The sequence below is a fragment of the Saccoglossus kowalevskii genome, chromosome 1 (genome assembly GCF_978046115.1).
Source record: "Saccoglossus kowalevskii chromosome 1, keSacKowa6.1, whole genome shotgun sequence".
Taxonomy (NCBI): Eukaryota; Metazoa; Hemichordata; class Enteropneusta; family Harrimaniidae; genus Saccoglossus; species Saccoglossus kowalevskii.
This window is the reverse complement of record NC_140641.1, coordinates 28,125,992-28,153,385: the sequence shown is the minus strand read 5'-3', so window position 1 is coordinate 28,153,385 and position 27,394 is coordinate 28,125,992. Positions and strand designations below refer to the sequence as shown.

The window sequence follows — 27,394 nt, the reverse complement described above, 5'->3', positions numbered from 1 at the left end:
CACCAGTATGAAATAGTTATTACTGAAATTAGATAAGGATGGTGGCACGAATGAGCTCATCAACACCGTGAATCAGGACTAGTGTGGATTTCCATTATCAAATATAAAATTTTGAACTTGGTAAATTAGCATATGATGAAAGTTACATGTATATTTGGAAATCCCACTCTGTATGGTGGCACAATGGAACTCATCAACACCATAAGTAGGAACTATAGTTTTGGATTTCCATTACTGTATGGTGAATGGCGATTTGGAAATAAAACTTTGTATGACTTATACACCCATGGAAATTATCCCCTGTACGAAGTAAACACACAAGCTCATCAACAGGGGGGGTGCAGATATAAATTGGAATGAATTTAATAAATATGAAATCTTAATAAACAGCAATGTGAACAAGAATTACTGTTTTGCTCCAATGAACCAATAGTTGTAAGTATTGCTTACTAGATCATTTAAAGCGAGGGAGTCGTCACCTGCACATACGGCCATAGCGTGTTGTTTATAAACAATTGTCTACACATGATTCTTTGCGTTTTTACAGTCAATTAGAACTCAATTGCCACATGTGCACAGGTGACAACCCCTCCACTTAATATTTTGACCATAGACACATCTTTGTCTTCTACATGTGGTACTAATAGGGTAGATACAGTACTTAGAAAGTAATGTTTATATATTAATAAACAAAATATCCTCATCACTGTGTCCCCTAACTGATTTTCTAGGAATCCCAAGTCAAAATAGAATCCCTAAAACATAAACAAAAATGTTGTAGCCTCTTTTTCTATACAAATGTTGTTTATAAAATGTGAATGTCATTTTACCAAATTAGTTGCACTGCAGCAAATTTTGTGTGCAACAATGACATGTCATACATTTTTATCAGCTTAGAGAGTACATTGATCCTCTTACCACAGAGGACTGAGCGGTCCTACTACTGAGTGGCGTTCATGTTAGAGATCTCGGCATGTGCTGAAACACGTGTGTAAAGGGTCAGACAATTATTATTATTATTAGCAATTATTATTATCATCTTAAGCGTATCATTTTCAACGTTTAGGTCAAATAACTGATGAACGAATGAGAGCGTAATTTCGGCACGAGCTGAGTAGGAGCTGAATGGGTCCAGACTAATGTGAACGCAACTGCTGTAATCCCTCTGCAAACACATAGGATTACAAATTTCAACACATGCCGAAATCCCATAACGTAGCATACAAGCATATACCATTTTACATCAATTTGTTTCTAATCAGACTAAGCAAGCTGAGAGCTGTTGGTAATCTACCCATCTAGTGAATGCCATTCCCAATGGCTGGAGTATTTGCTTCTCATAAATTACATTATTATACATTCACCAATGTAACATGGAGTAATAATCCAATAACTAGCAGTAAATTAAGATTCCCAAATTTTGAGATGATCAGATAGATAACTGTTTGAGTTACTGTATCCAAAAAAAAATTTATTATAACATTTTCCCTACACATAATGAAATCATGGTTGTAAAACAATACCAAATAGCAAATTCAGATTGTAGAATACTAGTAACAGGAAATAGCACAGAGCCTCATCATCAGTTCCTTTTTTTTCTTGAGAACAATATGTCTAGATGTTCTCGGTTTGATTGTTATACAGACACTGTATCAACTTGAATACTTTTGTTTATACTTTATGACATGTGACAACAATCCACACATGTAGTATATGTTGGGTTTTGCCAACAAAATTTTGAATGAATAATGTATTATTATTTTATCAACAGGTTTTCAGTGGCAGATGCATAATACATCTTATAAAGCCAGTCTAGATTATATAACTGTATCGTAGTCCAAAAATTACTGTCTGAGTTGAAATTTAAACCCTCAAACATCTACTCATTATGTTTGAGTGGATAGATACCGATAATATACCCGATTATAAGGTAAATTGGAGCTGCAAGAGATGATTCTGGACCACTCCTATCAACATTATGAGTTTCAAATTATCAATGAAATTACCGATATGCGTACTAGTCACACATCCAATTCTCATTATGCTAAGATTCATAGAATAATATTTCAACAACATAAATGATACCGTCAGACTTCAAAATGCAAAAATACCAGACAAAGTTGAATGGTACATGTATGTTAACAAGCACTTGAATAACACATTTACCTGCATCCTATGCTTTTCCTGAATGATATTCTCATAGAGTTGTTTATAAGTATCCTCATACGGCTCAGTATTCACACCCACAGAATTGTGAAGTGGACATACAAATGCTTGCACACAAGCATTTTTGTATTTTATGCTATTTTTCATGGGTAAAATACGAGACTTGTTTTTTGATATAATAGAATCCTTGGCATCATCAAAGTTTTCCAACTCACTAGATATTTCATTGTTGTTACAAAAATTAGTATTATCATTCTGTGTCTTATTTTCACTAACTGCATCACAGAAGTCATTTATCCCACTCGTTCCTGTTCTGAGATCTATCTCACTTAATCCCATTCCTGTACAACTTAATCCTACTTCAGCTTGTAATCCTGGATCAATTCCAGAGTCAACAGCCTCCACATAACTACTTGTAGGATTATATTCAGTTTGTTGACAACGTTGTGAATAAAATGATTGTATGAGGTAATTAGTAGCCTTTTGAGACATTGAAGTCTTATCTTCAGTAGGTAAATCACACAAAGCATCCTGAAATGAAGCATCCGATTCAGCATTTTGGTCTAATCCACAAGTGCTTTTAACTATTGGCTCTGTTATGCTCTGACTCACAGCTGATTTCTGCCGTGGTACAAACTCTGGTATAGCATCAATATATGCAATGTCACGTATAACTTTCGAAGTTTCATCGTCATTAGCAATATTATCACTAAGTGACTCTGTGCTAGCATTAATCACTGCATCTTCATTTGAAATTTCAGCTGAAAGTGCTGGAAAATTCTCTATGGTTAAATTACAAGTGGTTGCAGAATCCACGTAAGTGTGATACATTTCATACTGAGTGCAGGGGACAGGATTACAAACTGCCTGCTTGAACGTTGACAATCCATTACCATAGTCTGTATTCACAGGACTTGTATCACCTTTTGACTTTTTATATTTCATAGCAAGTTCTTTGCATTTAACAGAGTCTTTGAGAAGACACACTATATTCTCAACCATGGCAAACTGCAATGATTTTAAAAGAAACTGTGAAAGTCCGCCACAGCTGTTGACAAGATCTCTGGCTTCTGAAGGAAATGTCTCATTAAACTCTGAGATTAGTTTGGGATCATCTATACTTAGCGGTCCATACTTGTCAAGAATGGATGCAAAATACCTGGGAGAGAAAACAACAATCATATGAATGCCACAATATCGCCAGTACACAGTGAAAAACAAATTTTGTAATTTTCTTTTTTCAGCAGAATATGATTTCGAGACCTACGGTAGTAACAATACTTACTCACATTATGCAATAAAACAACCTTATTAAAGACAACTGAAATTTTGAAAATATAATGTTAGACAGGAAAATAATTTTGTCTATCTTTGAGTGCATTCATCCATTACAACTGCAAATGCACAACACCAATGCAATCAGATCCACAACCCAGGAGAGAGTAGCATGTCTGGGGATGACTGTCTTTTTTTTTTTCTTTTTTTTATATCTGTCATCTAGATGGCATAGCTTTCTAATTTCATGCACTTCATTACTCAGAAAATAACAGGCACATAGTACCTTTGGCAAGCATACATGACAAGGGTTCCAGCATGTACAAGAAAAGTTCATTTTGTCAATAGATGTAATTAGTTATTTTAGTTTAACAATAGTTTTAGTTCTTGGATAATACAGTTTGTGACGTCAATTGCATCAATCAGCTATGAAATGAAGTGGCATGCAACATTGAACAAATCTCAGAAACTTAATCTCTTAATGATGTATTCAGCCACCATGACGCAGTAACACTTACGAGAAAAGAGTTTCTCTTAATGATTCATTTGCTACGACATCAACAGTTGGTACAGCCTGTGGGATAGTACCCGTATTTGTTTCAAGTTGCGCAGTATCTTCACGTAGGTGTTCAGGAATGGTGAATGGACTGTTGTCATCCAATAATTGAAATGCATTCCTATGAAATAAAAATATGTACCAAGTTAACAAAGTCTTCACTTCAGAGAATATGAAAGTTGATAACCTTTGTACTTTTGAAGTGTTCTTCAGAATTCAAACATGAAACAATACCACAAAAAAAGGCATGTATGCATTTAATACACCAAAAACTCAAAACATAACCATACATACATTGTAACAATACACAATAGCTAGATACAATAAGGCAAGCATACATCAATCACAACACAAGTCATTGAAAATGACACAGTCCTAGTTAAATTTTTGAAAGTTCTCTTTGTGCTTGTCATATTAAAGTGGAGGGGTTGTCACGAGCGTGTCCTTGAAACTTGAGTCCAAAGTGGCAGATACAACAGATTGCTTATTTACATCAAATTCAAACATGTGTTGCATGGCGACCCCTCCAGTTTAAGACATAGCAAAGAAAACATAGATCACAAGTGAAAGCATGTCTAAGTTATCACATTTTAAACAAACAAGATGGTCGCCAGTCGGCCATATTTGATCAAATTGCAAATTTAATTGACATTTACATGTATCCATTTATGACATGCTAAATATCAATAAAAATGATACATGGGTGACAGAGATATAGTAATATGGCCAAAAATAAAAACAGCTGTTATTCGGCCATCTTTGAAATGATTATGAAACAAAGTGACATGTATGATGTATGTGTCAAATACAAATGAAAATGTTACATAAATCTTGGAAATATAGTAGTAAGGCCAAAAAGTCAGATGGCTGTCAATCGGCCATCCTTGATCAGATTTTAAAACAAATTGTCATGAACATGTATCCTAACATGTATAAAGTGTGTGCCAAATTTGAATGAAAACTGACAAAGCATGTCCAAGATACCACATTTGAAAAAACAAGATGGCTGCCAGTCGGCCATTTTGAATCAAATCGCAAAACCACTACATGTGCATATGTCCCACATAAAGTATTAGGCACATGCAAAGAATGAACGGAATCGGTCCAACGGATTCTGAAATATGACTTCGGACGGACACACAAACGAACGAATGCACAGACGGACGAACGGATGGAGACCGAATTATAAGTCCCCGTTTTCAGACTTCGTCCGAACAGGGACTAAAAAGGTTTACCTTGAACTTGATGAGGATTCACCATCATCATTTTCTTCAGCATCACAAAATGAATGTGCATCATCAGTACGAGTGAAGAATACGTCAAGTGAATGTTTAACCTGAAATTTTAATTTGGTGATAATATTGACTGTAAATTCAGTAGTTTTTTTAAGCATGGCAACAGTTCAGGACATTGTCATGGTCACTCGATGACAATGCGTCAATAAAAGTACTAACCATACACGCAGTGAACAGACATTGTTTGCGACAGGCCTATATGACAGTCATAATAGCAACCAGGACTGATCACTCACTCACCTTGGGTATCTTCTTCTTGGATTTATTTTTGAACACTTTTCGAGAAGCTCCCTGTGGTGAAGACAATATCATAATAATAATAATGCATATGGTTGCATTAAACAGTCTTTAAATTAAATTGTCTTACAAGAAAAGACTCCATATATTTAGGTTTAAGCATAGACCCTAAAAATCATTTTTGGAGTCTATGGTTTAAGCAACATACAGAATAACTGAAGACAGGTATTTCCATTCACAATGGAAAACTTATGACTTATGGCCATCAAAGAATGAGATACACAGAAGATCAGAAAGATAGACTCTGGGACTGGACTGAACTAAGAAAGACAAAATTACTATCTACAGCAAACAAACACAGAGAATGATGTCTCATTTACATTGATTTCAGTTTCCTCTTCATCTTTTTCTAGTTTGAAACCCATCTCAAAATTAGTGGGCAACTTCGTGCTATCTGGTGACCCAGGACTAGTTGACGTTGAATGAATCAAATTGTTTGTTAATGTAGATAGTGGCAAACTTGAAGGACGTTTATGAGAGTCAATACCTGAAAAGATAAGCAATTCAAGATGTACAAGGGGCAACGTTGTCTTGACATTGGGTCCATCATATACCATACATTATCAGACCATTTTTTAATTCATCCCTTTCTTAAAATCAAAGAAAGCTTAGAAAGAACTCCAGTGTGCTGAGAGTATTGAAGACACATTAAAAATTAATTAAAAATTACTTGTATTTGAGATATTCATGGAATAGCTGAAAACCATGAACAGATTTGAGTGTAAAACTAATAAGGCCTGCATAATGTAATATCTATGTACCAAGTTTCATTGAAATGTGATTAGAACAAAAAACTATTACTGTTATTAGAGAATTAATATTAACAAATTTCAACCAAAAATTAATTGGGCCTGTCTATTGTTCTAGAACATTTATGTACCAAATTGTATTCAAATGTGATGATCAGTAATTGAGATATCAGTGTTAATTATTTTAATTAGGTGATTAAGGTAGAGATGCAGTTTATTTGGCTTGCTTTTTAATTGAGTAATTAGACAATGAAGATGGTATTATATATCCAACATGTTATATATTTTCTGAAAGCTTATTATACAAACTTTGTGTAAACTTGTCTTTATTTTAAATATCCAGAATGCGTTTTTGATTTTGGGTCAAAAATATGCTTTTTTAGACAAAAGTGGTTTAAAAAAAATTAGCTTAAAAACTTCAAGTCCGTTTGTGGGTAAAATTACATCACTGGATACCTTGGTATACTACTAATTCAAATGCGTCCACTCATCTCTCTAACGGCTTTCAAAGTCGCACAGCATGACCTCAAAGTTCACTCTTTTCTATTTTTGCATAATTTATATATCCATGTTAATTGCGGACTTGTTATTTTTGTTCCACTCGCCGTAATAAACTGTCCGGACGCATTTTGAAGGGGAAACACCTTGTCAATAATGTGTGAAATTTTCGAGGCAAATGGCCAAAGCGTCTATCAGCTATTTTAATTTAAAACCCAAGAATTCACCAAAAATAGAAGACGAGAAAAAGGCTAATTTGCATATTTGCGCGTTAAACCGGGAATTACTGCTTTGTCATACTTTGTCATACTTTCTAGACTATTGAAATTGAAAGTTAACGTATAGACATAGAAATTTTATGCAAAATCGTTGGACCAGAACAACTGCTCTTGAATATATAAATCAGAAACACGTCATTCATACCAGTGTTTTGGTGGGGTCGGTAAAAACATGTGTCAATGCCCAGTAAACATTACGTCATCTCATGAATTATTAAACAGGGGGCGGTTCTAGGAAGGTGACCATTTATCACGATCAAAACATCATGGCTTCTCTTCGATGTATTTTCAATAAAAAATCTACGAGTATTTCAGAGCCTATGGTTTACCGTGAAGAGTACAAAGTGGGATATTAAATTATTTATCCTCGATGATTTTTATGTAGTATTGAGAACCAACTCCAGGAAGCGAACGCACAATAATGAATAATCGCGTAATCCCAGAATCGAAACACGAGGCACAGAAGTTTTGTTCAGCGTTTCCGATCCCATTTTTCCCACTGCAACATATTTGTTAAAAGAAATATTTGAATTCTGTTCGTTTTTTAAGGAGGCAATTTTTTATTTTTTCCGATTTTGGTAACGCCTTATTCAGGGATTTTCTAAGACAGTCGCAGACAATCAGCGCACGGATGTACGTACAAAACATACACTACCGGCGATTAGTGTTGGAAATCTTAGATGTTTTAAAGAGTGCAAAATTAAGGTGCATTTTCGAGCGGCCGAATTTTTCTGAATAGAAATCAGCAAATGAAAAAAATAGGAGTGCTAAACAGTGTGTTCGTTAGTTTAAAAAAAATGGAATGTCCGTCAAATTGACCTAAACTTCCCCATTTTTCACGGAAAAAGCAAAGGTCGTGGCCGAGTTGCAGGCTAAAAAACTCAAAAATCAAAACAAAATCATCAATCAGTAAGTATTATGACAAGGAAAACAAAACATCAGACGCGGAGAAGCGGTCAGCGCGTCAAAAGAGTTGTTAATGTATCAAGTTACCTCTCTGTGATTTATTTTTCATTGAAATTATTTGCTTGTTTTCAATTAATTTTAGCGTACCTCTGCAATTTATTTTAGCATTGTCAGTTGTTTGCTTCATTGAATTAAACGGAGTTCGTCCGGTTGCAAACAAAGCTGTCTCGCACCACCTAGCAAAACTTGCGAATGATCGTAAAGTTTGTATCTCCCCGACCCAGTGCAATATATCCGGTTAGAATCAAAGCTCGCGTGTCCCTTATTTTAGGGACCAGATTCTGCCGTAAATTTGGGATGGGATTTAGAAAAAAATAAAATAGGACTTTTAAGGTGTATTTTGGCGTCATTTTCGGACATTTCAATCATTCCTGATGCCTAAAATAGAGTCTAAGTTTTACCGTAGTCATTGACGCCTATTCAAGAGTATGATGTTTATGACTAGCGTGAATGGGTAAGCTTCGTTTCGACAATGAGCTGTTATCACTGTAAACAATGTTAAATTATTCTTCACATGCTCAGTTTATTTTTTGTGAACAATTATTTAAAAATAAAATTTCTCAGTCAATCAGAAAATTTAATAAGCATAAATATTTACCAAAAACTAATTGGGTCTCTGCATAGTCCTAGGTTCATTGAAATATGATGATGAATACTCTATAAAATTATGCAAATTAGGTAATTAATATGTACTGATATTTCACTAAAAACTATCAGGTCTGTGCAGTGTCCTATGACATCTATGTACCAAGTTTTATTGAAATGTGATGATTAGTACTTGAAATATCAAAAGCTGAAAATTAATTAATTATGCAAATTAGGTAATTAATATTGCACAGATTTTTACCCAAAACTAATCAAATCTGTGCATTAGTTCAGAGCATCTATGTGCCAAGTTTCATCAAAATGAGTGGGTCTTGAGATATCAGTGGAACAGACAGACACACACACACACAGACACACTAACTGCAAAGACTCTTTTTGTGCTTCGCACACGGGAGTCAATAAATGTGCTCCTACAAGTGACATCAGTTTACATGCATTCAACACAGCACTCATCACATGAGACAAGAATCAATGTCCATAAACCCCAACTAGTACAGCGTAACTGTATATATTAAGCATCTAGAAGCAAAAACAATAGAATTTACAGTTCCCTAAAAAGCCATAACTGCACTCATTCCAAAACATCTATACTCGTTCCAAAACGTACCTACACTCGTTTCAAAACGTATCTACACTCGTTCAAAAATGTATCTATACTCGTTCAAAAATGTATCTCTACTCGTTCCAAATGTATCTACACTCGTTCCAAACGTATCTACACTGGTTCCAAAATGTATCTATACTCGTTCCAAAATGTGTCTATACTCGTTCAAAAATGTATCTATACTTGTTCCAAAACATATCTACACTCGTTCCAAAATGTGTCTATACTCGTTCCAAAATGTATCTATACTCGTTCCAAAATGGATCTATACTCGTTCAAAAATGTATCTATACTCGTTCCAAAACAAATCCATACTCTTTCCAAAACGTATCTATACTCGTTCCAAAACATATCTACATGTATAAACATTCCAAATTTGTATCAATACTCATTCAAAAATGTATCTATACTTTTTGCAAAACATATCCATATTCTTTCCAAAACCGATCTATATTCATTCCAAAACATACACTGTATCTATACTAATTCCAAAACGTATCTGCACTCAATACAAATTTTAATTTTCCCTTATACATGTACATGTACAGGATACCTGCTTCAGGTTTTGAAATTTATTCAAGCATTTGCTTTTATTTAAATTGTACAAAGAACCACTCTGTGGGAATACTACTTGAATAATAGTTTATTATAGGAATACTACAGTACTATGTATGCTCATGCAGTCAATTAGTCAGTCACACACTTTGCAGTATTTTCAAAATACAATGTAACTACCATTTAAATAACTTACCATTTACAATGACCTGATTAGAAGCATTTTCCACACTCTTTTCAATTTTGACTAAGCTTTCTTTAGCTAGTCTTTTCTTTTCCTTTTTCAATCGCAGTTTTTCTAATTTCTTTTCATTTACAGTTTTCAGAGGAGGCGGTACAGCTGTCTTCTCTTTTTTAAACTTGACTGGTTTTTCACCAGTTAACTTAAAATAATACAAATAGTGGGTCAACATCAACATGTTATACTGAATGTAAAGAAACGATGATGTAAACTTCTGAATTACTTACTTCTGTCTTAACAAGACCATCTTGACTGTAGATTCTCACAAGAATAATAACAGCATTGCAATCTGGTGTAAAACAAGGATAACCTATAAAATCCTGGAGATAATAACAAATAATATTTATTATCCCATGCCTCAAGTCAAAGCATACCATACTGTGGCATTATTGCACAGGTATTTATTTGTGATAAGACATGTCAAGCTGACAGACAGGATTAAATTAAATGGATTAAAAGTGCTAAGTCCAAATTGTGTGCGATGACATCGACGAAATTCAGGATGAAGCTGTAGCGATTTTGTTGGACGGCAGTGGACAGTGACGCCGACCTGGACTTTAAAGGTTTTGATTTTGATGAAGATGGTAACAAACGTGTAAACGGAGATCTGAGAGGTTACAACTATGAACTTTCGTAGTTTTTACAGTTTAAATTCGCAAATAATTATTGTTCGTCTATGACTATTGATCCAGTATTTTTCAAAAAAGGAAATAGTTTTACGCAATTTAACCCCTGACATTTTAGTTTATTTTGAGTTCATGCGTATTGGGTGTGTTTGCCGTGGGGAAATCCTAATTCAAATGATTCCTCACTGTAGATTTTTATTTCTTATTTATTTGTCACATTATAAGCAATAAATTATTTTTGCTATACTTCTGATGTTGCATATTGTTCATTTATTTCTGTTGCATGTTTTCATTTTCATTCTATTCTCTGCCACAGTTCTGCACATGGTCAATTTTCCCAAATTTTTTTTTTTTTTTTTTTTTTTTGCAGGGGATGTCCAGGCATATGCCCACCCCTATTTATTGACAATTTTCCATGTTCAGGACCCTGGGCACTTACCCGAACAACTACAGTTCCTCAAATACAGGGAATCTGTGAGTGGACAGAGTGATGTTGCCATGCAACCTTCATTAACTTTTAAATAAAGCATATTTTCAATTTCACCTTATCAAGCGATTTTCCCTTGACCTTTTTCCAGCAGGAGGGATGATAATCAATCCTGCAGTTATCGTAGCACTCTGTATGAATGAAGCCTTTAAAATCAGGATCACTATAATAGATCTGTACTTTGTAGAAGCCGGTGCAGTGCTCATATCGACAGACAGTATCTGGTGGTGGAGGTGCTTTACACAACAGAATAAGCGACTTAAAGCAAGCCTATATTCAGTAAGAGCAGAAAAAAAAAAAGAGTTGAGTTGGCATAAATAATATTTATAAATAACTTTTTAATGTTCTACATGTATAATGGAAGGCATATGTAGAAATAAGAGACACACAAGTAAAAGCACACTGTATTTGTTCTATTATTAGCGCATTTGGTTACATAAATTACAGAGGCGTTTCTCTGGTCAATCAGCCACCACGTACAATCTTCTTCCAGAGTTCAATTACGTAAACACAGGCATGTTAAAACCAATGAAAACAAACAGATCTTTTAACAAGATTACCATCCTAAAGTAATTAACAGTAATAAGAACACACAAATTAAAGTATGTAGACACAAATCATACCTCCATTTTATTATATTCACTTTCTGGAATGATTTGTTTTGTGCCTGGCCAATCAAGGACAGGACAATTAGTATGTCGACTGAGAATTGTCAATCCTTTTTTAAGTGGGACTAAGGCTTCCAAGTACCTACAAAAAAATAAAGCCAAAGAGTCTGTCTATTACATGTTATATGATGCTAACTCCGATAAATTATCGCATGAAGCACACAGAGGCCAAAATTCGTGATTGAATGTGCAACGCTCTTGTGCAGTACAACAGAAGAAGAGTAGGAATTATTTTTTCTCCATACATACATACATACATACATACATACACATATACATACATAACAGACATAATAGGAATGAAGTATACTTAAAAATAAATGCCAGACGACAAAATGTACTGCAATTGTATTACAGAAATCTTCCTAATATCAACTTAAGAGTAATGCTAACGTTATGTTCTTGGTAATAAAAACAGCAAAGAAAGAAATGGTTTACATGAACTATACAAATGTATTATTGTACCTGTTTTGTTGAATAAATGCTCTTCCTCTTCCATAGTATGCTAACGGAAATATCATTGACTGATGCTCAATAATTATACACTGAAACTTTTCAAAAGCTTCTTCCAGCTCCTAGCAATCAATTAGACAATGACAAGTCTTAGACTTGGAAAACAGTGCTGGAAATTGGAGTTATCAATAGATAATAAAACTTTCATTGCCATTAAATGGCAATCATCAGAAGTTTGAAGTTAAAATGATTTATTTCTTACATAATAAAACTGGTAGCAGTATCACAAATGTTCAACTCACCTGAACTTGTGAAGTCTCTAACAAAGCAGTACCAAATGCATATAGAAATACAACTACTTCAAATTCATCATTCAGAAGTTTACTGTCCTGTATTGGAGAGGTAAAAGTATGATAACATTACAAAAAATAATTTATAGCGTGCCGTAATTTTGCGGTATTTTATGGGGTATTTTCATCCTACCATATTAGAAAACACACATTCCAAATATGGAGTGATTACGTGCGTAATCCTCCTCTAATAATAAAAACAAACATGGCTGCCACCAGAGTTTGACCGGGCTCCACACAAAGAAGTTCGCCGACTCTGTTTTAAACATTTTAGATTTCGGCATTCCCATGGTGTATCCTTGAAAGGAAATGATGTATTATAATAATGTTATTACGAGGATATCTCAAAGTATGCACTCAGACAGTACACCGCGCAATTACTCCAGCTGTACTGTCTTTGTGCATACTTTGAGGTATCCTCGTAATAACCTCATTATCACATACACACTGTCCTGTGTTGATGAGGTAAAAGAAAGATAACATTACAATAAATATTTTATATTATCACATACACATGCCAAGTTTTTTGAAGAGAAATTTTTTTTTTTTATACCCTGGACATGTATGTTATAAGTTCTGGAAAACAATTTCACCGAGTTAAAGTAATCCAAAATAAAAAGAAAGAAGTCGTATTTTTTTATTGAATGCGGTGATAAAAAATTATAAAACAAAAAAACATTTGGTTACAAGTTATTTTAAATCAAACACGCAAGTACAAATAGCATTCCAGTGAGTCATTGCTGAAGTACAGCATCACATCCATGGGGCAATGATCAGTCAGCTGACATACAAGTGATAATGTGATACACTGATATATACTATATGGCGGTATCCATTTTGAACACTGCCTTGAAGCTAAATAAAGAGACAAATTGAGAAACAGTTTCCTACAAGACAGATAGAAAACAGCCAACTTTCACATGTCATCCAAACGATCTGTTGGGGCAACATTAAGCCAACTGCTAAAACACCTTATTAGTTGTTTTTGCTTGGACAATCCTTTGTATACAAATACCTCATTTACATGAAGAACAAAGAACACTTTCCCTGGTATATTTAAAAGTGCAATCAACATTCAACTGTAAGACCATCACTGATTAGCTTCTAAAGTATGACGGTCGTCACCTACTGTTATATAGATTCATCCAGAATGAGCGTGACCAGATGACAGTGCCAGTGAGATTTGAAAGCCTACCGTTCAGTCAAAACAAAAGCAGTTAGCCAATAGCTTGCGAGTTTGCAAATTGGCTGCCTCAATACTTCTGAGACTTGCTGTAATGGTTAATTTTGTATTATTGTTTTTTTACGCAGCATGAATTGTCATCTGGCACAATATGGTTTACAAGTCAAAATGAATGAAAATCAGATGGATTCCACAGAGAATATTCTTAAAACGACCATATATACCAAGCTTTGAAAATTATATTCTCATCATACAAAATGTAAATCATTTATTTACTCAGATTGGTTGAAGATCACAAGATTTGTGGCAGCGATCGCTGGGCCGAAAGCAACCTAAATCTTCAACACCTAAACACATGCAAAGTGCAGTGTTTGGCACATGTCATAGATATAGATATGATTAGATTTTTTTAATCTTGAAAAGTCCTGGGACCTAAATTAGATTCCAATTAAGGTTTTTCCTCGTCACTGAAGCCTATTAAATGAAGAGTACAATGTTTATCGTGACTAGCATCAATGGGTGCTATGAGCTGTTATCTCTGTAAAAAAGTGTTAAATGTTTCTTCAAGGTGGATATCATATCGAACCAAGCATTTGTTTTCAAAATGAAAACATTTGTTTACAATAAAATAAAGTTGAATTTATTGAAGAAACCAAACAATATTTTTGTTTGTTCTGCTGGTAAAATACATGCGCTGTAAGAACCGAATCTCTACTTTTTGACTCCTTGTTACATGACTTACATCACTACCCAGCTGAACAAAAAACAAGCAGCCTATCGATTGAGATAGCTCCGCTGTCAGCAATGCACATTTCAGTTAAAGAACAGAAGATATCATTAGAAAATGAACAATATGCATAGTATCAATGCAATGGGACTTGCTGTTTTCAACAAGAATTCAAAAATATCATTTTTCACCATAAATGATTGTGGTTTTTAACAAGAAGAAAATATAATTTTTTACCAAAAATGACAAAAATATTCACCAAAATTAGATAATTAAAGATATCATTACAAAATGAACAAATCTGAAAGAGGTCCACATGTAGTACCTATATATGTAATAATATCAAAGCAATTGGACTTGTTGTTTTTAACAAGAAGTCGAAAATATCACTTTTTAACAAAAATGACAAAAACATTCACCAAAATTAGAGAATTGAAGATATCATTACAAAATGAACAAATCTGAGAGAGGTCCACATGTAGTACCTATATATGTAATATCAAAACAATTGGACTTGCGGTTTTTAACAAGAAGTCGAAAATATCACTTTTTACCAAAAATGACAAAAATATTCACCAAAATTAGAGAATTGACGATATCATTACAAAATGAACAAATTTGTGAGTGGTCCACATGTACCGGTAGTACCTATATATGTAATATCAAAGCAATTGGACTTGCGGTTTTTAATAAGAAGTTAAACATATCACTTTTTACAAAAGTTTCAAAATTACAAAAATATTCACCCAAATTAGAGAATTGAAGATATCATTACAAAATGAACAAATCTGAGAGAGGTCCACATGCAGTACCTATATATGTAATATCAAAGCAATTGGACTTGCGGTTTTTAACAAGAAGTCGAAAATATCACTTTTTACCAAACATGACCAAAATATTCACCAAAATTAGAGAATTGAAGATATGATCATGAAATGAACAAATCTGAGAGAGGTCTACCCAAGGTACATATACACCAAGTATCAAAGCATTCAGGCTTGTAGTTTTCAAGAAGAAGTTGAAAAAGTAAAACATTGACACGGACGACGGACAATCACTCATATGATAAGCTCCGCTCAACAAAGTCGACAGCGGAGCTAAAAACTAATAGGGAATAATATATAATTAATCACATCAATCATGAATGTGTGATCTATGTAAAGCTCCACAAAGCTTTATTGGACATTGATGGCTGTTCAACTGATTCTACTACCTTCTTTTGAAATGTTGACAAGCCAAAATAGTACATATGATATTAAACTGGAAAGGGGGTTCTTATTTCCACGGTGCAATTCACAGGAATTTCAATAATACTACTCTGTACATGGAATCATTAACCTACTACATGTACAAGTTTAAAGGTTGTGTTCTTACCTTCCCTTTGGTTGACATGATATCATTGGCTTTCCTGTACCACGTAACAGCAATTCTCTGTCTAGATTCCAACAATGCTTCTGAACCCTTACACAAGGCTTCTTTAAAATCTTTTTTGATTGGTTGCTGTTTTAAAAGTGTACAGAAATGTTAGAAATGGATAGCATTACAGTATGTTTAAATAAATAGAAATAAATATGTATCACTATAATTACACATTTTTTAAACATTTTAATCTTTCCTGGCGCCCAAATTAGATTCCAATTAAGGTTTTTCCTCGTCACTGAAGCCTAGTAAATGAAGAGTAAATGTTTATCGTGACTAGCATCAATGGGTGCTATGAGCTGTTATCTCTGTAAAAAAGTGTTAAATGTTTCTTCAAGGTGGATATCATATCGAACCGAGCATTTGCTTTTGAAAGAAAACATTTGTTTATGATGAAATAAAGTTGAATTTTACTAGCATTTCATAACAAACCAACACGTTATTATAATCACAAGTAATAATACATAGTGTAGTAGTAATACACAATATCTTGTCGATTTCACATACAGTGTGAAATAAGCTTTCCATCAATATATACCGTATTACCCCGGGCATGCGCCCCTCCCTGATTTTTAGCCAAGAACGGGGTCAACAATAAAGTTTTATTTGTCAAAAACGAACGAATTTGATTTATTTAAATAGTGTGTTTGTAACGGTAGTTCTCTTTTTGGAGTGTGTGGTGGCCCTGAAAAGGGCCGTTTTGTTTGTGTTTTTACGTAAAAACTCATTGGAACTTAACAACGTAAGATGAACCACGCAGCATGTGGCGCACACGTTCTGCTTTCTCTTCATTCACGATGAATCCAATATTGCAATAATCCATACTTTGGTGAGTGGTTTGAAGCAGCTTTGGTTTCAAAACGTAGCACTTCACTGACTGTGAATCCATAACGGGAGCACAGTCAGCTGGCATCGGTGTCGCTGGGTGTATATGATAAAGGGAAGTTGTGCAACCAAATTTGCCGAGTTCGCAGTTTTTCGCCAATAAAAAAATAACTAAGGATAAAACTCACGGTTTTTCAGCATTTTTGTAATAAAGAAATTATTCTCTCTCAATAATCCGCCCAAAACAGGAACATTTCTACTAATTCTTGTGTTTTTTCGACGTTTTTGGGAAAACCTGCGATTAGGCTGCGAAAGTAGAACATTCTGGAGGGGATGAAACGGAAGAGCCAAACATAACACGTAAAAATAGAATGCGTATTTTGATCTCTACGTGGCCAACCAATGGCTGGACAGATACGTTTGCGGTCGTTGTCAAAAAGCCCCGCGTCCATCGCCTGGCGATGCTCTTCCGTTTCACCCCCTCTGGAATGTTCTAATGACTGTGAACGGGAGCTAGCACTTTTGAGACATCACATCGTAAACTTGCTACTGTCTTTCCATCCTTCATCACAGCTATGGCATTACGGTCATGTGGATTATTTTTCTGTCGTTGAAGAAAAAACCTCAAGTCCATTATGATAACCATAATGAGGCATGCCGACGTTGGGAACTTGTTACATCATAATTTTGTCATGTGTGTGGGTGCGTGAATAAATCATGTTAATGAGGTCGACCAGAGTTTATTTTCAGTCTGTTTTTTATGTACTGCCATTTGGATATGTTTATGTATTCACAATAGTTTGTAAACATTTCACATCAGCAATAAAAGGTTTATTTGTTTCATAACCCTGTCTGCTATTCTTCAGTAATTATGATGCGATGTATTAATATGTGCGTGAACAAAATTATGCTAATAGGTCATCGTCTTCTTGGATTACAAGCGCTAGTTTTTCCCGGCCGTTTCGACTTGCACTGATTACGGTTACTAAAAAAGTAACCGTGCATTGATTACAATACTTCCATATTTTGTAGCCAATTTCAGTGAGTAATACAACTTCATTCGCTGACATAAAACAAGTTTTATTCTTGAAATTCGACCATGTGTCAACAGTTCTTGACCGAGTGCTCACGTTTATTGAAACCTCGCATAAATCAAGAAATAAGTACGTGTACAAAGTGTACGAAAGCATTCCTTTATTTGACCTTATCATACGATCACAAAAACAACTTTTTAAAATCTTTTTTGGGGTGGTCCTCAGGTAAGCGCCCACCCCCAATTTTTCTCGATTTTGTATGTTCAGCCCCTGGGCGCGTGCCCAGGGTAATACGGTAGCTTTATATGGTTCAGTAAATATTTTATATGGAAACATCAGTTTGAAAATCAATACCAAAAATCTATACAGCATCCTTGATAATGTACTTAGTGGGAAAATAAAGTTGGACTGTCTGAAGTGAGACAAACATGTGCCGAGTCAAGTCTTGGTATTACATGTACCAGCAAATGATTTAGCAAATTTGATTCAAGAAATACTCTTACCACTGATGGGGTTTCCTTCACAACCTCTCTTGATGTTTCCTGATTCTGGGTTCTGGACAGTTGGTTTTTCTTTTCCTTTTCCTTTTCCCTTTTAGATTTGGCTTTTTCACTCAGTTTCTTCTCCTCTGCCTTTGCTCTTTTGAGTAACTCATCTCTCTTAGTGGCTAGTTTTGTAATTGACTAGTATTCAAAGAAATTGAATAATTAGCTTACAATGAGACTACTATGAGAATCTAAAATACTAAGAAGGATTACCATCTGAGCATAGAAATTAAGCCAAATTCAGCCAGTTACCAAGCGGGCATATAGCAAATACAGATCATGAATGACATGAAGAATGCAATACAGGGTTCTCCCCTAGGCATTATAGAGTAGGGGTTACAAACTGTTCAATTTTTGATGAACAATAGAACCAATTTAGCATAACAATGAATACAATATAAGACATTAACATATATTGTTATGCAAATTTATTGATGAGAAAGAGTTGACTGCAAACCCTAACATAACAGTATTGTGAAGGTTCATTACTGATATGTCATAGTAGAACTTATATGCAGTTCACAAAATGAACACCATCAGTAATGCATTTATTACAAGTCATTGTCAATGACACGTCCCCGTTCCGTTCATATTTGAGTGACATATACATTCAAAGCAGATCATGACCGAAATGCACCTGCATATGTACAACACATTGTACTAAATCTGAACAAAATCCATCCATGCATGACTGAGATCTGGTTCCGGAATTGTGAAAATACGTGATTTTAATGCATTTTCGGTCTTAAAATAGCCATCATTCAGCTATTGTTAAGCGGATCATGAAACAAATGCACATATCTATTTGTGACATGATGCACCATGTGTGTGTGAAGTTTGAACTTGATCAATCCAGACATGTCTTGGATACGGATCCAGAACTGAATTCTTTAAGAAAATGGCCGCCAGTCGGCCATTTCGAACTTGATCCGAAAAAAAAAATGACGTGCATCAAGGTCCTATTATGTTTAATGTAAGTACCGAATTTGAACAAAATCCGTCCATGCATAACTGAGATCCGGGTTCGGAATGGTGAAAATGTACGATTTCAATGCATTTTCGGCCTTAAAGCGGCCGCCATTTGGCTATCGTTAATGGGATCATGAAACAAATGCACATACATATTTGTGACATGATGTACCTTGTGTGTGTGAAGTTTGAACTTGATCAATCCAGACATGTCTCGGATACGGATCCAGAACTGAATTCTTTAAAACAAAATGGCCGCCAGTCGGCCATTTCGAACAAAAAATGACGTGCATCAAGGTCCTATTATGTTTAATGTATGTACCAAATTTGAATGAAATCCGTCCATGCATAACTGAGATCTGGGTCCGGAATGGTGAAAATGTGCGATTTCAATGCATTTTCGACCTTAAAGCGGCCGCCATTTGGCTATCGTTAATGGGATCATGAAACAAATGCACATACATATTTGTGACATGATGTACCTTGTGTGTGTGAAGTTTGAACTTGATCAATCCAGACATGTCTCGGATACGGATCCAGAACTGAATTCTTTAAAACAAAATGGCCGCCAGTCGGCCATTTCGAACTTGATCCGAAAAAAAAAATGACGTGCATCAAGGTCCTATTATGTTTAATGTATGTACCAAATTTGAACGAAATCCGTCCATGCATAACTGAGATCCGGGTCCGGAATGGTGAAAATGTGCCATTTTGATGCATTTTCGGCCTTAAAATGGCCGCTATTCGGCTATCGTTAATCGGATCATGAAAAAAATGCATGTGCATATGTCCCATATAATGTGTGATGTATGAGTGAAATTTGAACATAATCGGTCCATGCATGTTCGAGATACAGGTGATCACGGACGGACGGACGGACGCACACAGGGCAAAACATAAGTCCCCGTTTTCGGACTCCGTCCGAACGGGGACTAATAATGATCTTGCACTGCTTGAATGAAATATGTGATATATGGCACAGAGAAACAACCATTATCATGAACAAGATTGTTTTGATTCAAATGTGACATTTGTCAGCTGTACTAGGTTTAATGAAGGTACACTAACTACCGTACACACATATCAACTTACCTTTTTAGAATCATTTTTAGTTTTAGGTTTTTGTTCACTTCTACGAATGGGGTGGGGTACTGAAATAAGTGGTTCTTTGAGTGAACCGCCAGACGGTGCATCCTGTTAAACAGTAATAAAAACATTTTTTTACTTGACATATTACTACATGTACATGTAAATAACGTATCATCACTGAAAGAATGTGCAATTCAATTAAACTCACTGAATCTGAGTCTACATCTGACTCTAAATCAACCAGTGGCGGAAGTCCATTTACTTCTTCAGGCAAGGACTGTATATTCACTTTAGCAGTTTTTTTAATATTGGCATTACTAAACTCTGTCTCTTCATCACTGGAGCCTTGATCAACTAAATCTGGCACATCGTCATCATCACTAGAGAAATAAGCCAAAGATGATCTATATCAAATGTCAATCCACTGAATTTGTCATTTATACATATCTAATTAAAACTTATTATCTAGAAATCCTAGCTTATTTATACCCACATTGAAATGCCACGTTCTCATTGGTTGACAGGTACCATGTGATGTTTGGTTATAAGAAGAGAACTGGGCAGTGTTTGGAGATTAATACACGAACACACAGAGAAGGTTGTGTGTAAATCAATCAACAATCGCATTATGATTTTTTCACGTTGGGGAAATCCTGGTCACTCTCATCTGAATAATTACTGTCATTGACTCCCTTAAACACATGATTCAATTGTTTTTTAACACATGTACTACTGCACATATATTTAAATTTTTTCACATTTTGGAGTATTATAATTGAAATAAAGGACTTCACTGTCCATTATTGTTCTCTTAAATAATGGGTTTGACACCCATGGTACATTAGTTTTTCTCTAAACTGTAAGAACACAATTTCTGCTAGCTCTTTCCTCTGGTAAAATGAATCATGGGAATACAACATTGCACAATGTGTTTCAATTGTTCTTGCGATAATATATTCACAGAGTTACAATTCTAGTGTTGCCTTCTCTTTTATAAGTGCACCTTTCACAAATCAACGTTTGGCAACATAATAGTGGATAATTTTTTTTATTTTCAATAAAAAATAACATTTGTAAAATATTAAATAGAGAACAAGCAGAAAATGTGGGGATGAGAGCAATTCTTGAAGATGATTAGTGACCTTTTTATGACCTGCCATTTATTATGAAAATGAATACACAGGCTGATATTAATCAGATATCTTACATCCTGAATTTCAAATCCTACTTGTCCACTGCATAGTAAATTGATTTTCCATATACCGATACTTCAAAAAGCACTATGCATTTGCAGACAACATAAGAATGTTTTCAGAGAAAATGTCATTTTATTAAAAAATATTTGCATTTTGCACATTTAGTGTTCAACAAGGATGAATCACTGTATGTTCAAATGGCGAGGTGTTGATGTTATCCAACAAATGAATATGGAGGTCAAACTGTAGCTGCTATGTTGCAAGTCACAACATGTACTAAAGAGTCGCATCATGACAGCAGATCATCTCTGATATGAGATAAGCATACAGTAATAACAAACAAAGGCGGACAATGATACACCATATTTTCTCTGTTAGTAGTGCATCACCTTAATATCTAATTACAGTGATGTTTCTATGGTCAAAATAAGTAATATTTCTATAATTATTCAGTAAATAACAATTTTTTTGTTTATTTGTACTTCTTGGGATGCATGTTTCTATTAAAAACAAATATGCTAATAATACACCTTTGACGTGTGCTTGAAGGTGCATAAAAACTGAACTGTAAATGTAACAATATTTTGGAATCAATAAACCCCCTCACCTTTCTTGATTTACTGAAGTTTCTCTAAAAGGAACTGAAATAGAAAGACATCGATATATCAGACTGATTCAAGGCCAAGTATATGCTATTGTAGTGATAGTGCATGCATACATGTATCTACATACAGTGTATATCACCAACACATACAGGTATGAGATAACCACCTCATTACTGTGAACGATAAAAGCACCCAAACGAAAAGTATTGCACTATTTATCTGCTTACTGATATCAGCTTACCCTTTACATTTAAACTATCAATAACGCTATTTTGTTCACAAAACAGTGAGATATATTTCACTACTGCTGGTTGGGTAACTTTTTTATTCACAGTAAGGCTAAAGACTATATAAAGCACTCACGTAGTGAGAATGTACATGTATATGCGGGCACTGTTACCGGTAATAACACCTTCACCTGCTTTTTTGATAGAATCCTGGAGAGCATTTTTTTTGTTTGCAATTTTTTAGTTTTTAGTCTCTGAGCAGTGTACCTTTATGTGCAAATTTTTCTTTCTGAGTTTCCAATTCTCTCAACTCAGTTGCAGAACAACCATTTTCCCTGCACACTGACAAAGCCAACATGTTGGCCCTAACTGCATCCTGATGTTGTTCTAAACCAAACAATGCTTCAGCGTATCGATGTTGACCCTGAAATAAATAGTAGAGCCGACAATTATTTCTAAGGGACCAACAGCTGTGATGGCCAGGCAATAATGACGAATACATATCACAGAGGAAGCAATTGATAGATAAAAATATCTTTGATGTCATCATGAAGCTAATTTAGAGAGTTCAATAATTTATTTCAACTATCTTTGAAAAAGAATTATATGTCAGGATTGTCATGTGTTTTAACTCTTTCTGGTAGTTAAACAGCAAGTCATGATCAACAGTCTATTTAAAAATGTTATGCATCTACTTCGGAGGGCACAGAGACATAATGTGTCTCCAAGCAATAATTAGTCTGTAAAATGTCATTTTGACACATATATTTGATCAAACAATTCTAAGCTTACCTTAGGCCATGATGGCTTTACAATGATAGCTCTTTTCCCATCAGATAATGCTTTTCTATAATCACCAGTCTTGAGGTAACACAAGGCACGGTTACTATACAATCTTTCATTGTAAGCGCTAAGATAAAACACGTATGAAAAATTAACTTCCTGTTTCGTAAATATTATACATGTATATTATAATTTGAGAGACAAATCAAAACAAGGGACTTACTCCAATTGTATAGCATTTGTATAGGTATGGCATGCGGCTGTGTACTTGCTTTCTTTGAAGTCTCTATTACCCCTCATGCGGATATCATCACTAGTCTGATAAGCATAAAGAAATTTTATTTATTGGTAGTAAAGGTGAAATGGTTAGTATCACTTGTCCTGCACACTGTATTAAGACGATACATATATTACCAACTCAGCTTACCCACCTTGGCATTTTTCCTGTTTTGAGCTTTGAATTCTTCCTCCAGGTTACAGCCCTTTTGAGTTAGTTTTATCACATGATCATAAACTGAAAGGAAATTCATTCCAAATTACACGACTTCATGAAGTTGCATCTAATTCTAAACACTATCACTTTGAAATACAGATAAGTCTTATATATAGAAAGATCCCGAAGAAATTCACAAAAGACTTGATAGTTTACTGATTGTACCAATTCATTTTCAATTCTAAAATGGTAGTAAACTTTGTTTCCATGAAATAAGAAGTCAAAACAGACAATGTGCAAAGACAATAACAATTTATACTGTTACAGTCTCAATAGACCAGTATAGTAGTACAACAAGAAGGAAAACATTTCGTTCGCATGCATGTTTATGGTACGACCTTCATGCACTTTGCAGTACCCACACGGAAAATTGTAAACAAGGCTGCAGTTATTCACACCTCATGAAATGGCCGTTTTAATTAGGCTAATTTACAGAGGGAATTTGATACTGACTATGTCCAAACCAAACAATCAAAAGTACGTTCAGGGGTAATGACACAACACAAATCAATACTGTAGGAAAATGACATGTATATCAGATACACAATAATGGCTGACTGATTCAAGGATTTATGTATCACTGCTATTGACATACTCACACTGCATGGAAACTAAGATCAGTGCTCCAGTAACGTCTTCTAAAAGTTTATCACTAATTTCAGTTAACTCATTACTGAAAGAAATAGAAACAGTCTTGGTAAGACTAATCAATCAGAGTATATGATTATCTACCATGAAACGTTCAATATTTACTGTCATATTTTTATGATTTGAGGATTTTAAGGCATTCATGACGACAAATGACTCGAGAAATGTTGTCAAAATTAAAATTAAGTTTACAGTATTGTATTCATTGATCAGACTGATTTAAGCTGTAAATATTTAAATATTTATGGTAATTTTGTTACCTAAGTACTGTGGCGATTAGTTTTACTATTAGAAGAAGTCCATATCAACCTTTTTATGTTACATTAATTAACATATTTGCTTTACTAAAAGGGCATGCACTTAAATGACATGTTAAAAATGTCTGCATAAATAGTGTAATTATTAGTGTGAGTTTGTTGCAATAAATATTCAAATCAAAATACAATTTGTTTGACTCACATGCCATCATTAGCAAATAGAGTTATTTAGAATCTTGTTCAATGAGTTCTAATGCATGCAACACATACTCAAAGTATAGCCTGAACTTTAAACCTTTCTGATGCAATGATTAGGTAATTCATGATATGGCTCAGATTGATAACGACCTGTGTTCTGCTAGTAATGATAAGCTATTGTTTTTATGCATACATCTTCCTCCAGTATCAATGAAACAATGTAAAAAACAAAATGGCTGTTACATCAGGCTCAAGGTCAGTAAAACCTAACGTAATCTGACAAACTGAATTTGGAGGGAGGAGATTCATTCATTAATGTATTAATGAATGTATAACTACATACAATTAAGAATATTCTAAGTGTTTGAATAATATTTCAAGAATGTAAGTATGGACTATGTTTATTGTTCGTTCTGGAGTTTTTGAACCATACAAAAACCTACAAGCTGCACATACTGATAACATGTTTATTAAAAATTGTTTGATTTACTCGAGATATGTACCATTTTTATGATGATTTACACAGAGCAAAATTGTCATAGAGTTGACATACCTCATAATCATGAATTCACTACATCTCATTGCCTTGACCAAAGCATTTTGTGCATCTTGTTTCTAATAAAAATAGAAAGATATCACATTGTTAATGTCATCTATTATTTACTTATATTATTTAGGACACCAAATCATTTTATACATTCTTCTACATTCATTTATGTGTTAAACTGTGCAGTATAGCGTAATATGGTGTTTAAGTACATGTAGTTATACATAACACTAAACTTGCAATTCTAGCATGTTAGAAATACTTACTTTCTCAAGGTTCTCAACCAAATCTAACATATTTTTTAAAAACCTCTGCCCTTTTTGCTTCTGAAAACAAATCAAACAAAAACATGAACTAAATCAGTGTCAATGAAGTAGTTCTTTTTAGTATTTTCCAAGGTGATAAACAAGTACACTGGATCTACATTATAATACATAAGACATGTCAAAGTAAAGAAATTTGTTTACTTAATAAATTGGATAATATTGGGTACACTGCTAGGAAACTTAGGACACTTGGATAAGACAATTGTTTGTATAGTAAACAGAGGTAGAAATGCATTGATGTTGAAATACTCATAAAGATTACGGGATACATGTACTTAACTTACCACACTTCTGCAAAGTACTTCAAATGCCTTCTCTATAATGTAAACAGTGTCTAAAATGTTTTGAGGAAGGGGATGGAAAGTTAAGTCCCTGTGAGAGAGAATATACAAGACTATCAATTATTGGCTTAAATTGTTCCAAACATAAAATTATAAACTTTGTTGATAAACAAATAATATGTTGTGTGGAGTAACTATTAAAGTAACTTGTACTCTTGTGTATATGTATTAGTATCACACACCCTGTCAGACAGATGTTGTGATTATTATTGGCAATGGAAACTTGTGGCTTTGGAACTTAAAAATAAATCTTGCACAACTAAAATTACCACAACATCGCAGGTAATTTTTGATTGAACATTTAATGAGTGTCCCTTTATAACTAAGGTAACTACATGTATTATGATCGGAGCAACCCATGCAAGTGTAACGTATATTGAATCAAAGGCATGCCAAAGTCTTGGTACAGTTCGGGATGGGATACACAAAAAGCATCATCTGGGTACGCGGCTTTTAGATGGTACGTGTAAGCATGGGTATTTATTTAACTCAAAGTTCATAAAATGTCATAAATCAAAGAAAGCTTAGAAAAAACTCCCGTGTGCTGAGAGTATTGAAGACACATTACAAATTAATTCAAAATTACTTGTACATGAGATATTGATAGAAAAGCTGAAAACTAATTATGTACATCAGGTAACTAATATGAACAGAACAGAACAAAAAAATTATGAATTATTATGCTAATTAGAGAATTAATATGAACAAATTTTAACCCAAAATTAATCAGGCCTGTCTATTGTCCTAGAGCATTTATGTACCAAATTTTATTCAAATGTGATGATCAGTAATTGAGATATCAGTATTAATTAATTATGTTAATTAGGAGATTAATAAGCATAAATATTTACCAAAAACTAATTGGGTTTCTGCATAGTTCTCTTTAAAAGTTTCATTAAAATCCAATTTGTGGTTCTTTATATATCAGTGGAACATTATGCAAATTAGGTAATTAATATCCAATTAATTAGGTCTCTGCATAATCCTAGAAGATCTATGTAGCAAGTCTCATTGAAATATGATGATTACTACTTGATATATCAAAAGCTGAAAATTAATTAATTATGCAAATTAGATAATTAATATGTACTCATATTACCCTAAAAACTATCAGGTTTGTGCAGTGTCCTATGACATCTATGTACCAAGTGTCATTGAAATGTGATGATTACTACTTGAAATATCAAAAGCTGAAAATTAATTAATTATGCTAATTAGGTAATTAATATCTACTGATATTACCCTAAAAACTTTCAGGTTTGTGCAGTGTCCTATGACATCTATGTACCAAGTTTTATTGAAATGTGATGAT

General features: G+C 34.2%; 1 protein-coding gene across 3 annotated transcripts in view; it reads right to left on the bottom strand.

Moving 5' to 3' along the window:
- The window catches only part of LOC100366748 (E3 ubiquitin-protein ligase TTC3-like), a 68,179-nt gene that overhangs the window by 13,318 nt on the left and 27,467 nt on the right, over positions 1–27,394 (bottom strand). For all 3 annotated transcript variants that reach the window (XM_085500320.1, XM_085500325.1, XM_085500328.1), the window contains exons 4-27: positions 26,026–26,113; positions 25,682–25,741; positions 25,422–25,483; positions 24,365–24,438; positions 23,704–23,786; positions 23,496–23,590; positions 23,282–23,399; positions 22,757–22,913; positions 22,265–22,298; positions 20,670–20,841; positions 20,465–20,566; positions 18,362–18,541; positions 15,955–16,080; positions 12,623–12,709; positions 12,333–12,442; positions 11,823–11,949; positions 11,257–11,469; positions 10,314–10,406; positions 10,042–10,228; positions 5,910–6,076; positions 5,533–5,583; positions 5,233–5,333; positions 3,960–4,118; positions 2,167–3,325 (exon numbers count right to left, since the gene is read on the bottom strand). In XM_085500320.1, coding sequence (XP_085356446.1) covers positions 2,167–3,325; positions 3,960–4,118; positions 5,233–5,333; positions 5,533–5,583; positions 5,910–6,076; positions 10,042–10,228; positions 10,314–10,406; positions 11,257–11,469; positions 11,823–11,949; positions 12,333–12,442; positions 12,623–12,709; positions 15,955–16,080; positions 18,362–18,541; positions 20,465–20,566; positions 20,670–20,841; positions 22,265–22,298; positions 22,757–22,913; positions 23,282–23,399; positions 23,496–23,590; positions 23,704–23,786; positions 24,365–24,438; positions 25,422–25,483; positions 25,682–25,741; positions 26,026–26,113 — 3,805 coding nt within the window. The remainder of the gene's footprint in view (positions 1–2,166; positions 3,326–3,959; positions 4,119–5,232; positions 5,334–5,532; positions 5,584–5,909; positions 6,077–10,041; positions 10,229–10,313; positions 10,407–11,256; positions 11,470–11,822; positions 11,950–12,332; positions 12,443–12,622; positions 12,710–15,954; positions 16,081–18,361; positions 18,542–20,464; positions 20,567–20,669; positions 20,842–22,264; positions 22,299–22,756; positions 22,914–23,281; positions 23,400–23,495; positions 23,591–23,703; positions 23,787–24,364; positions 24,439–25,421; positions 25,484–25,681; positions 25,742–26,025; positions 26,114–27,394) is intronic.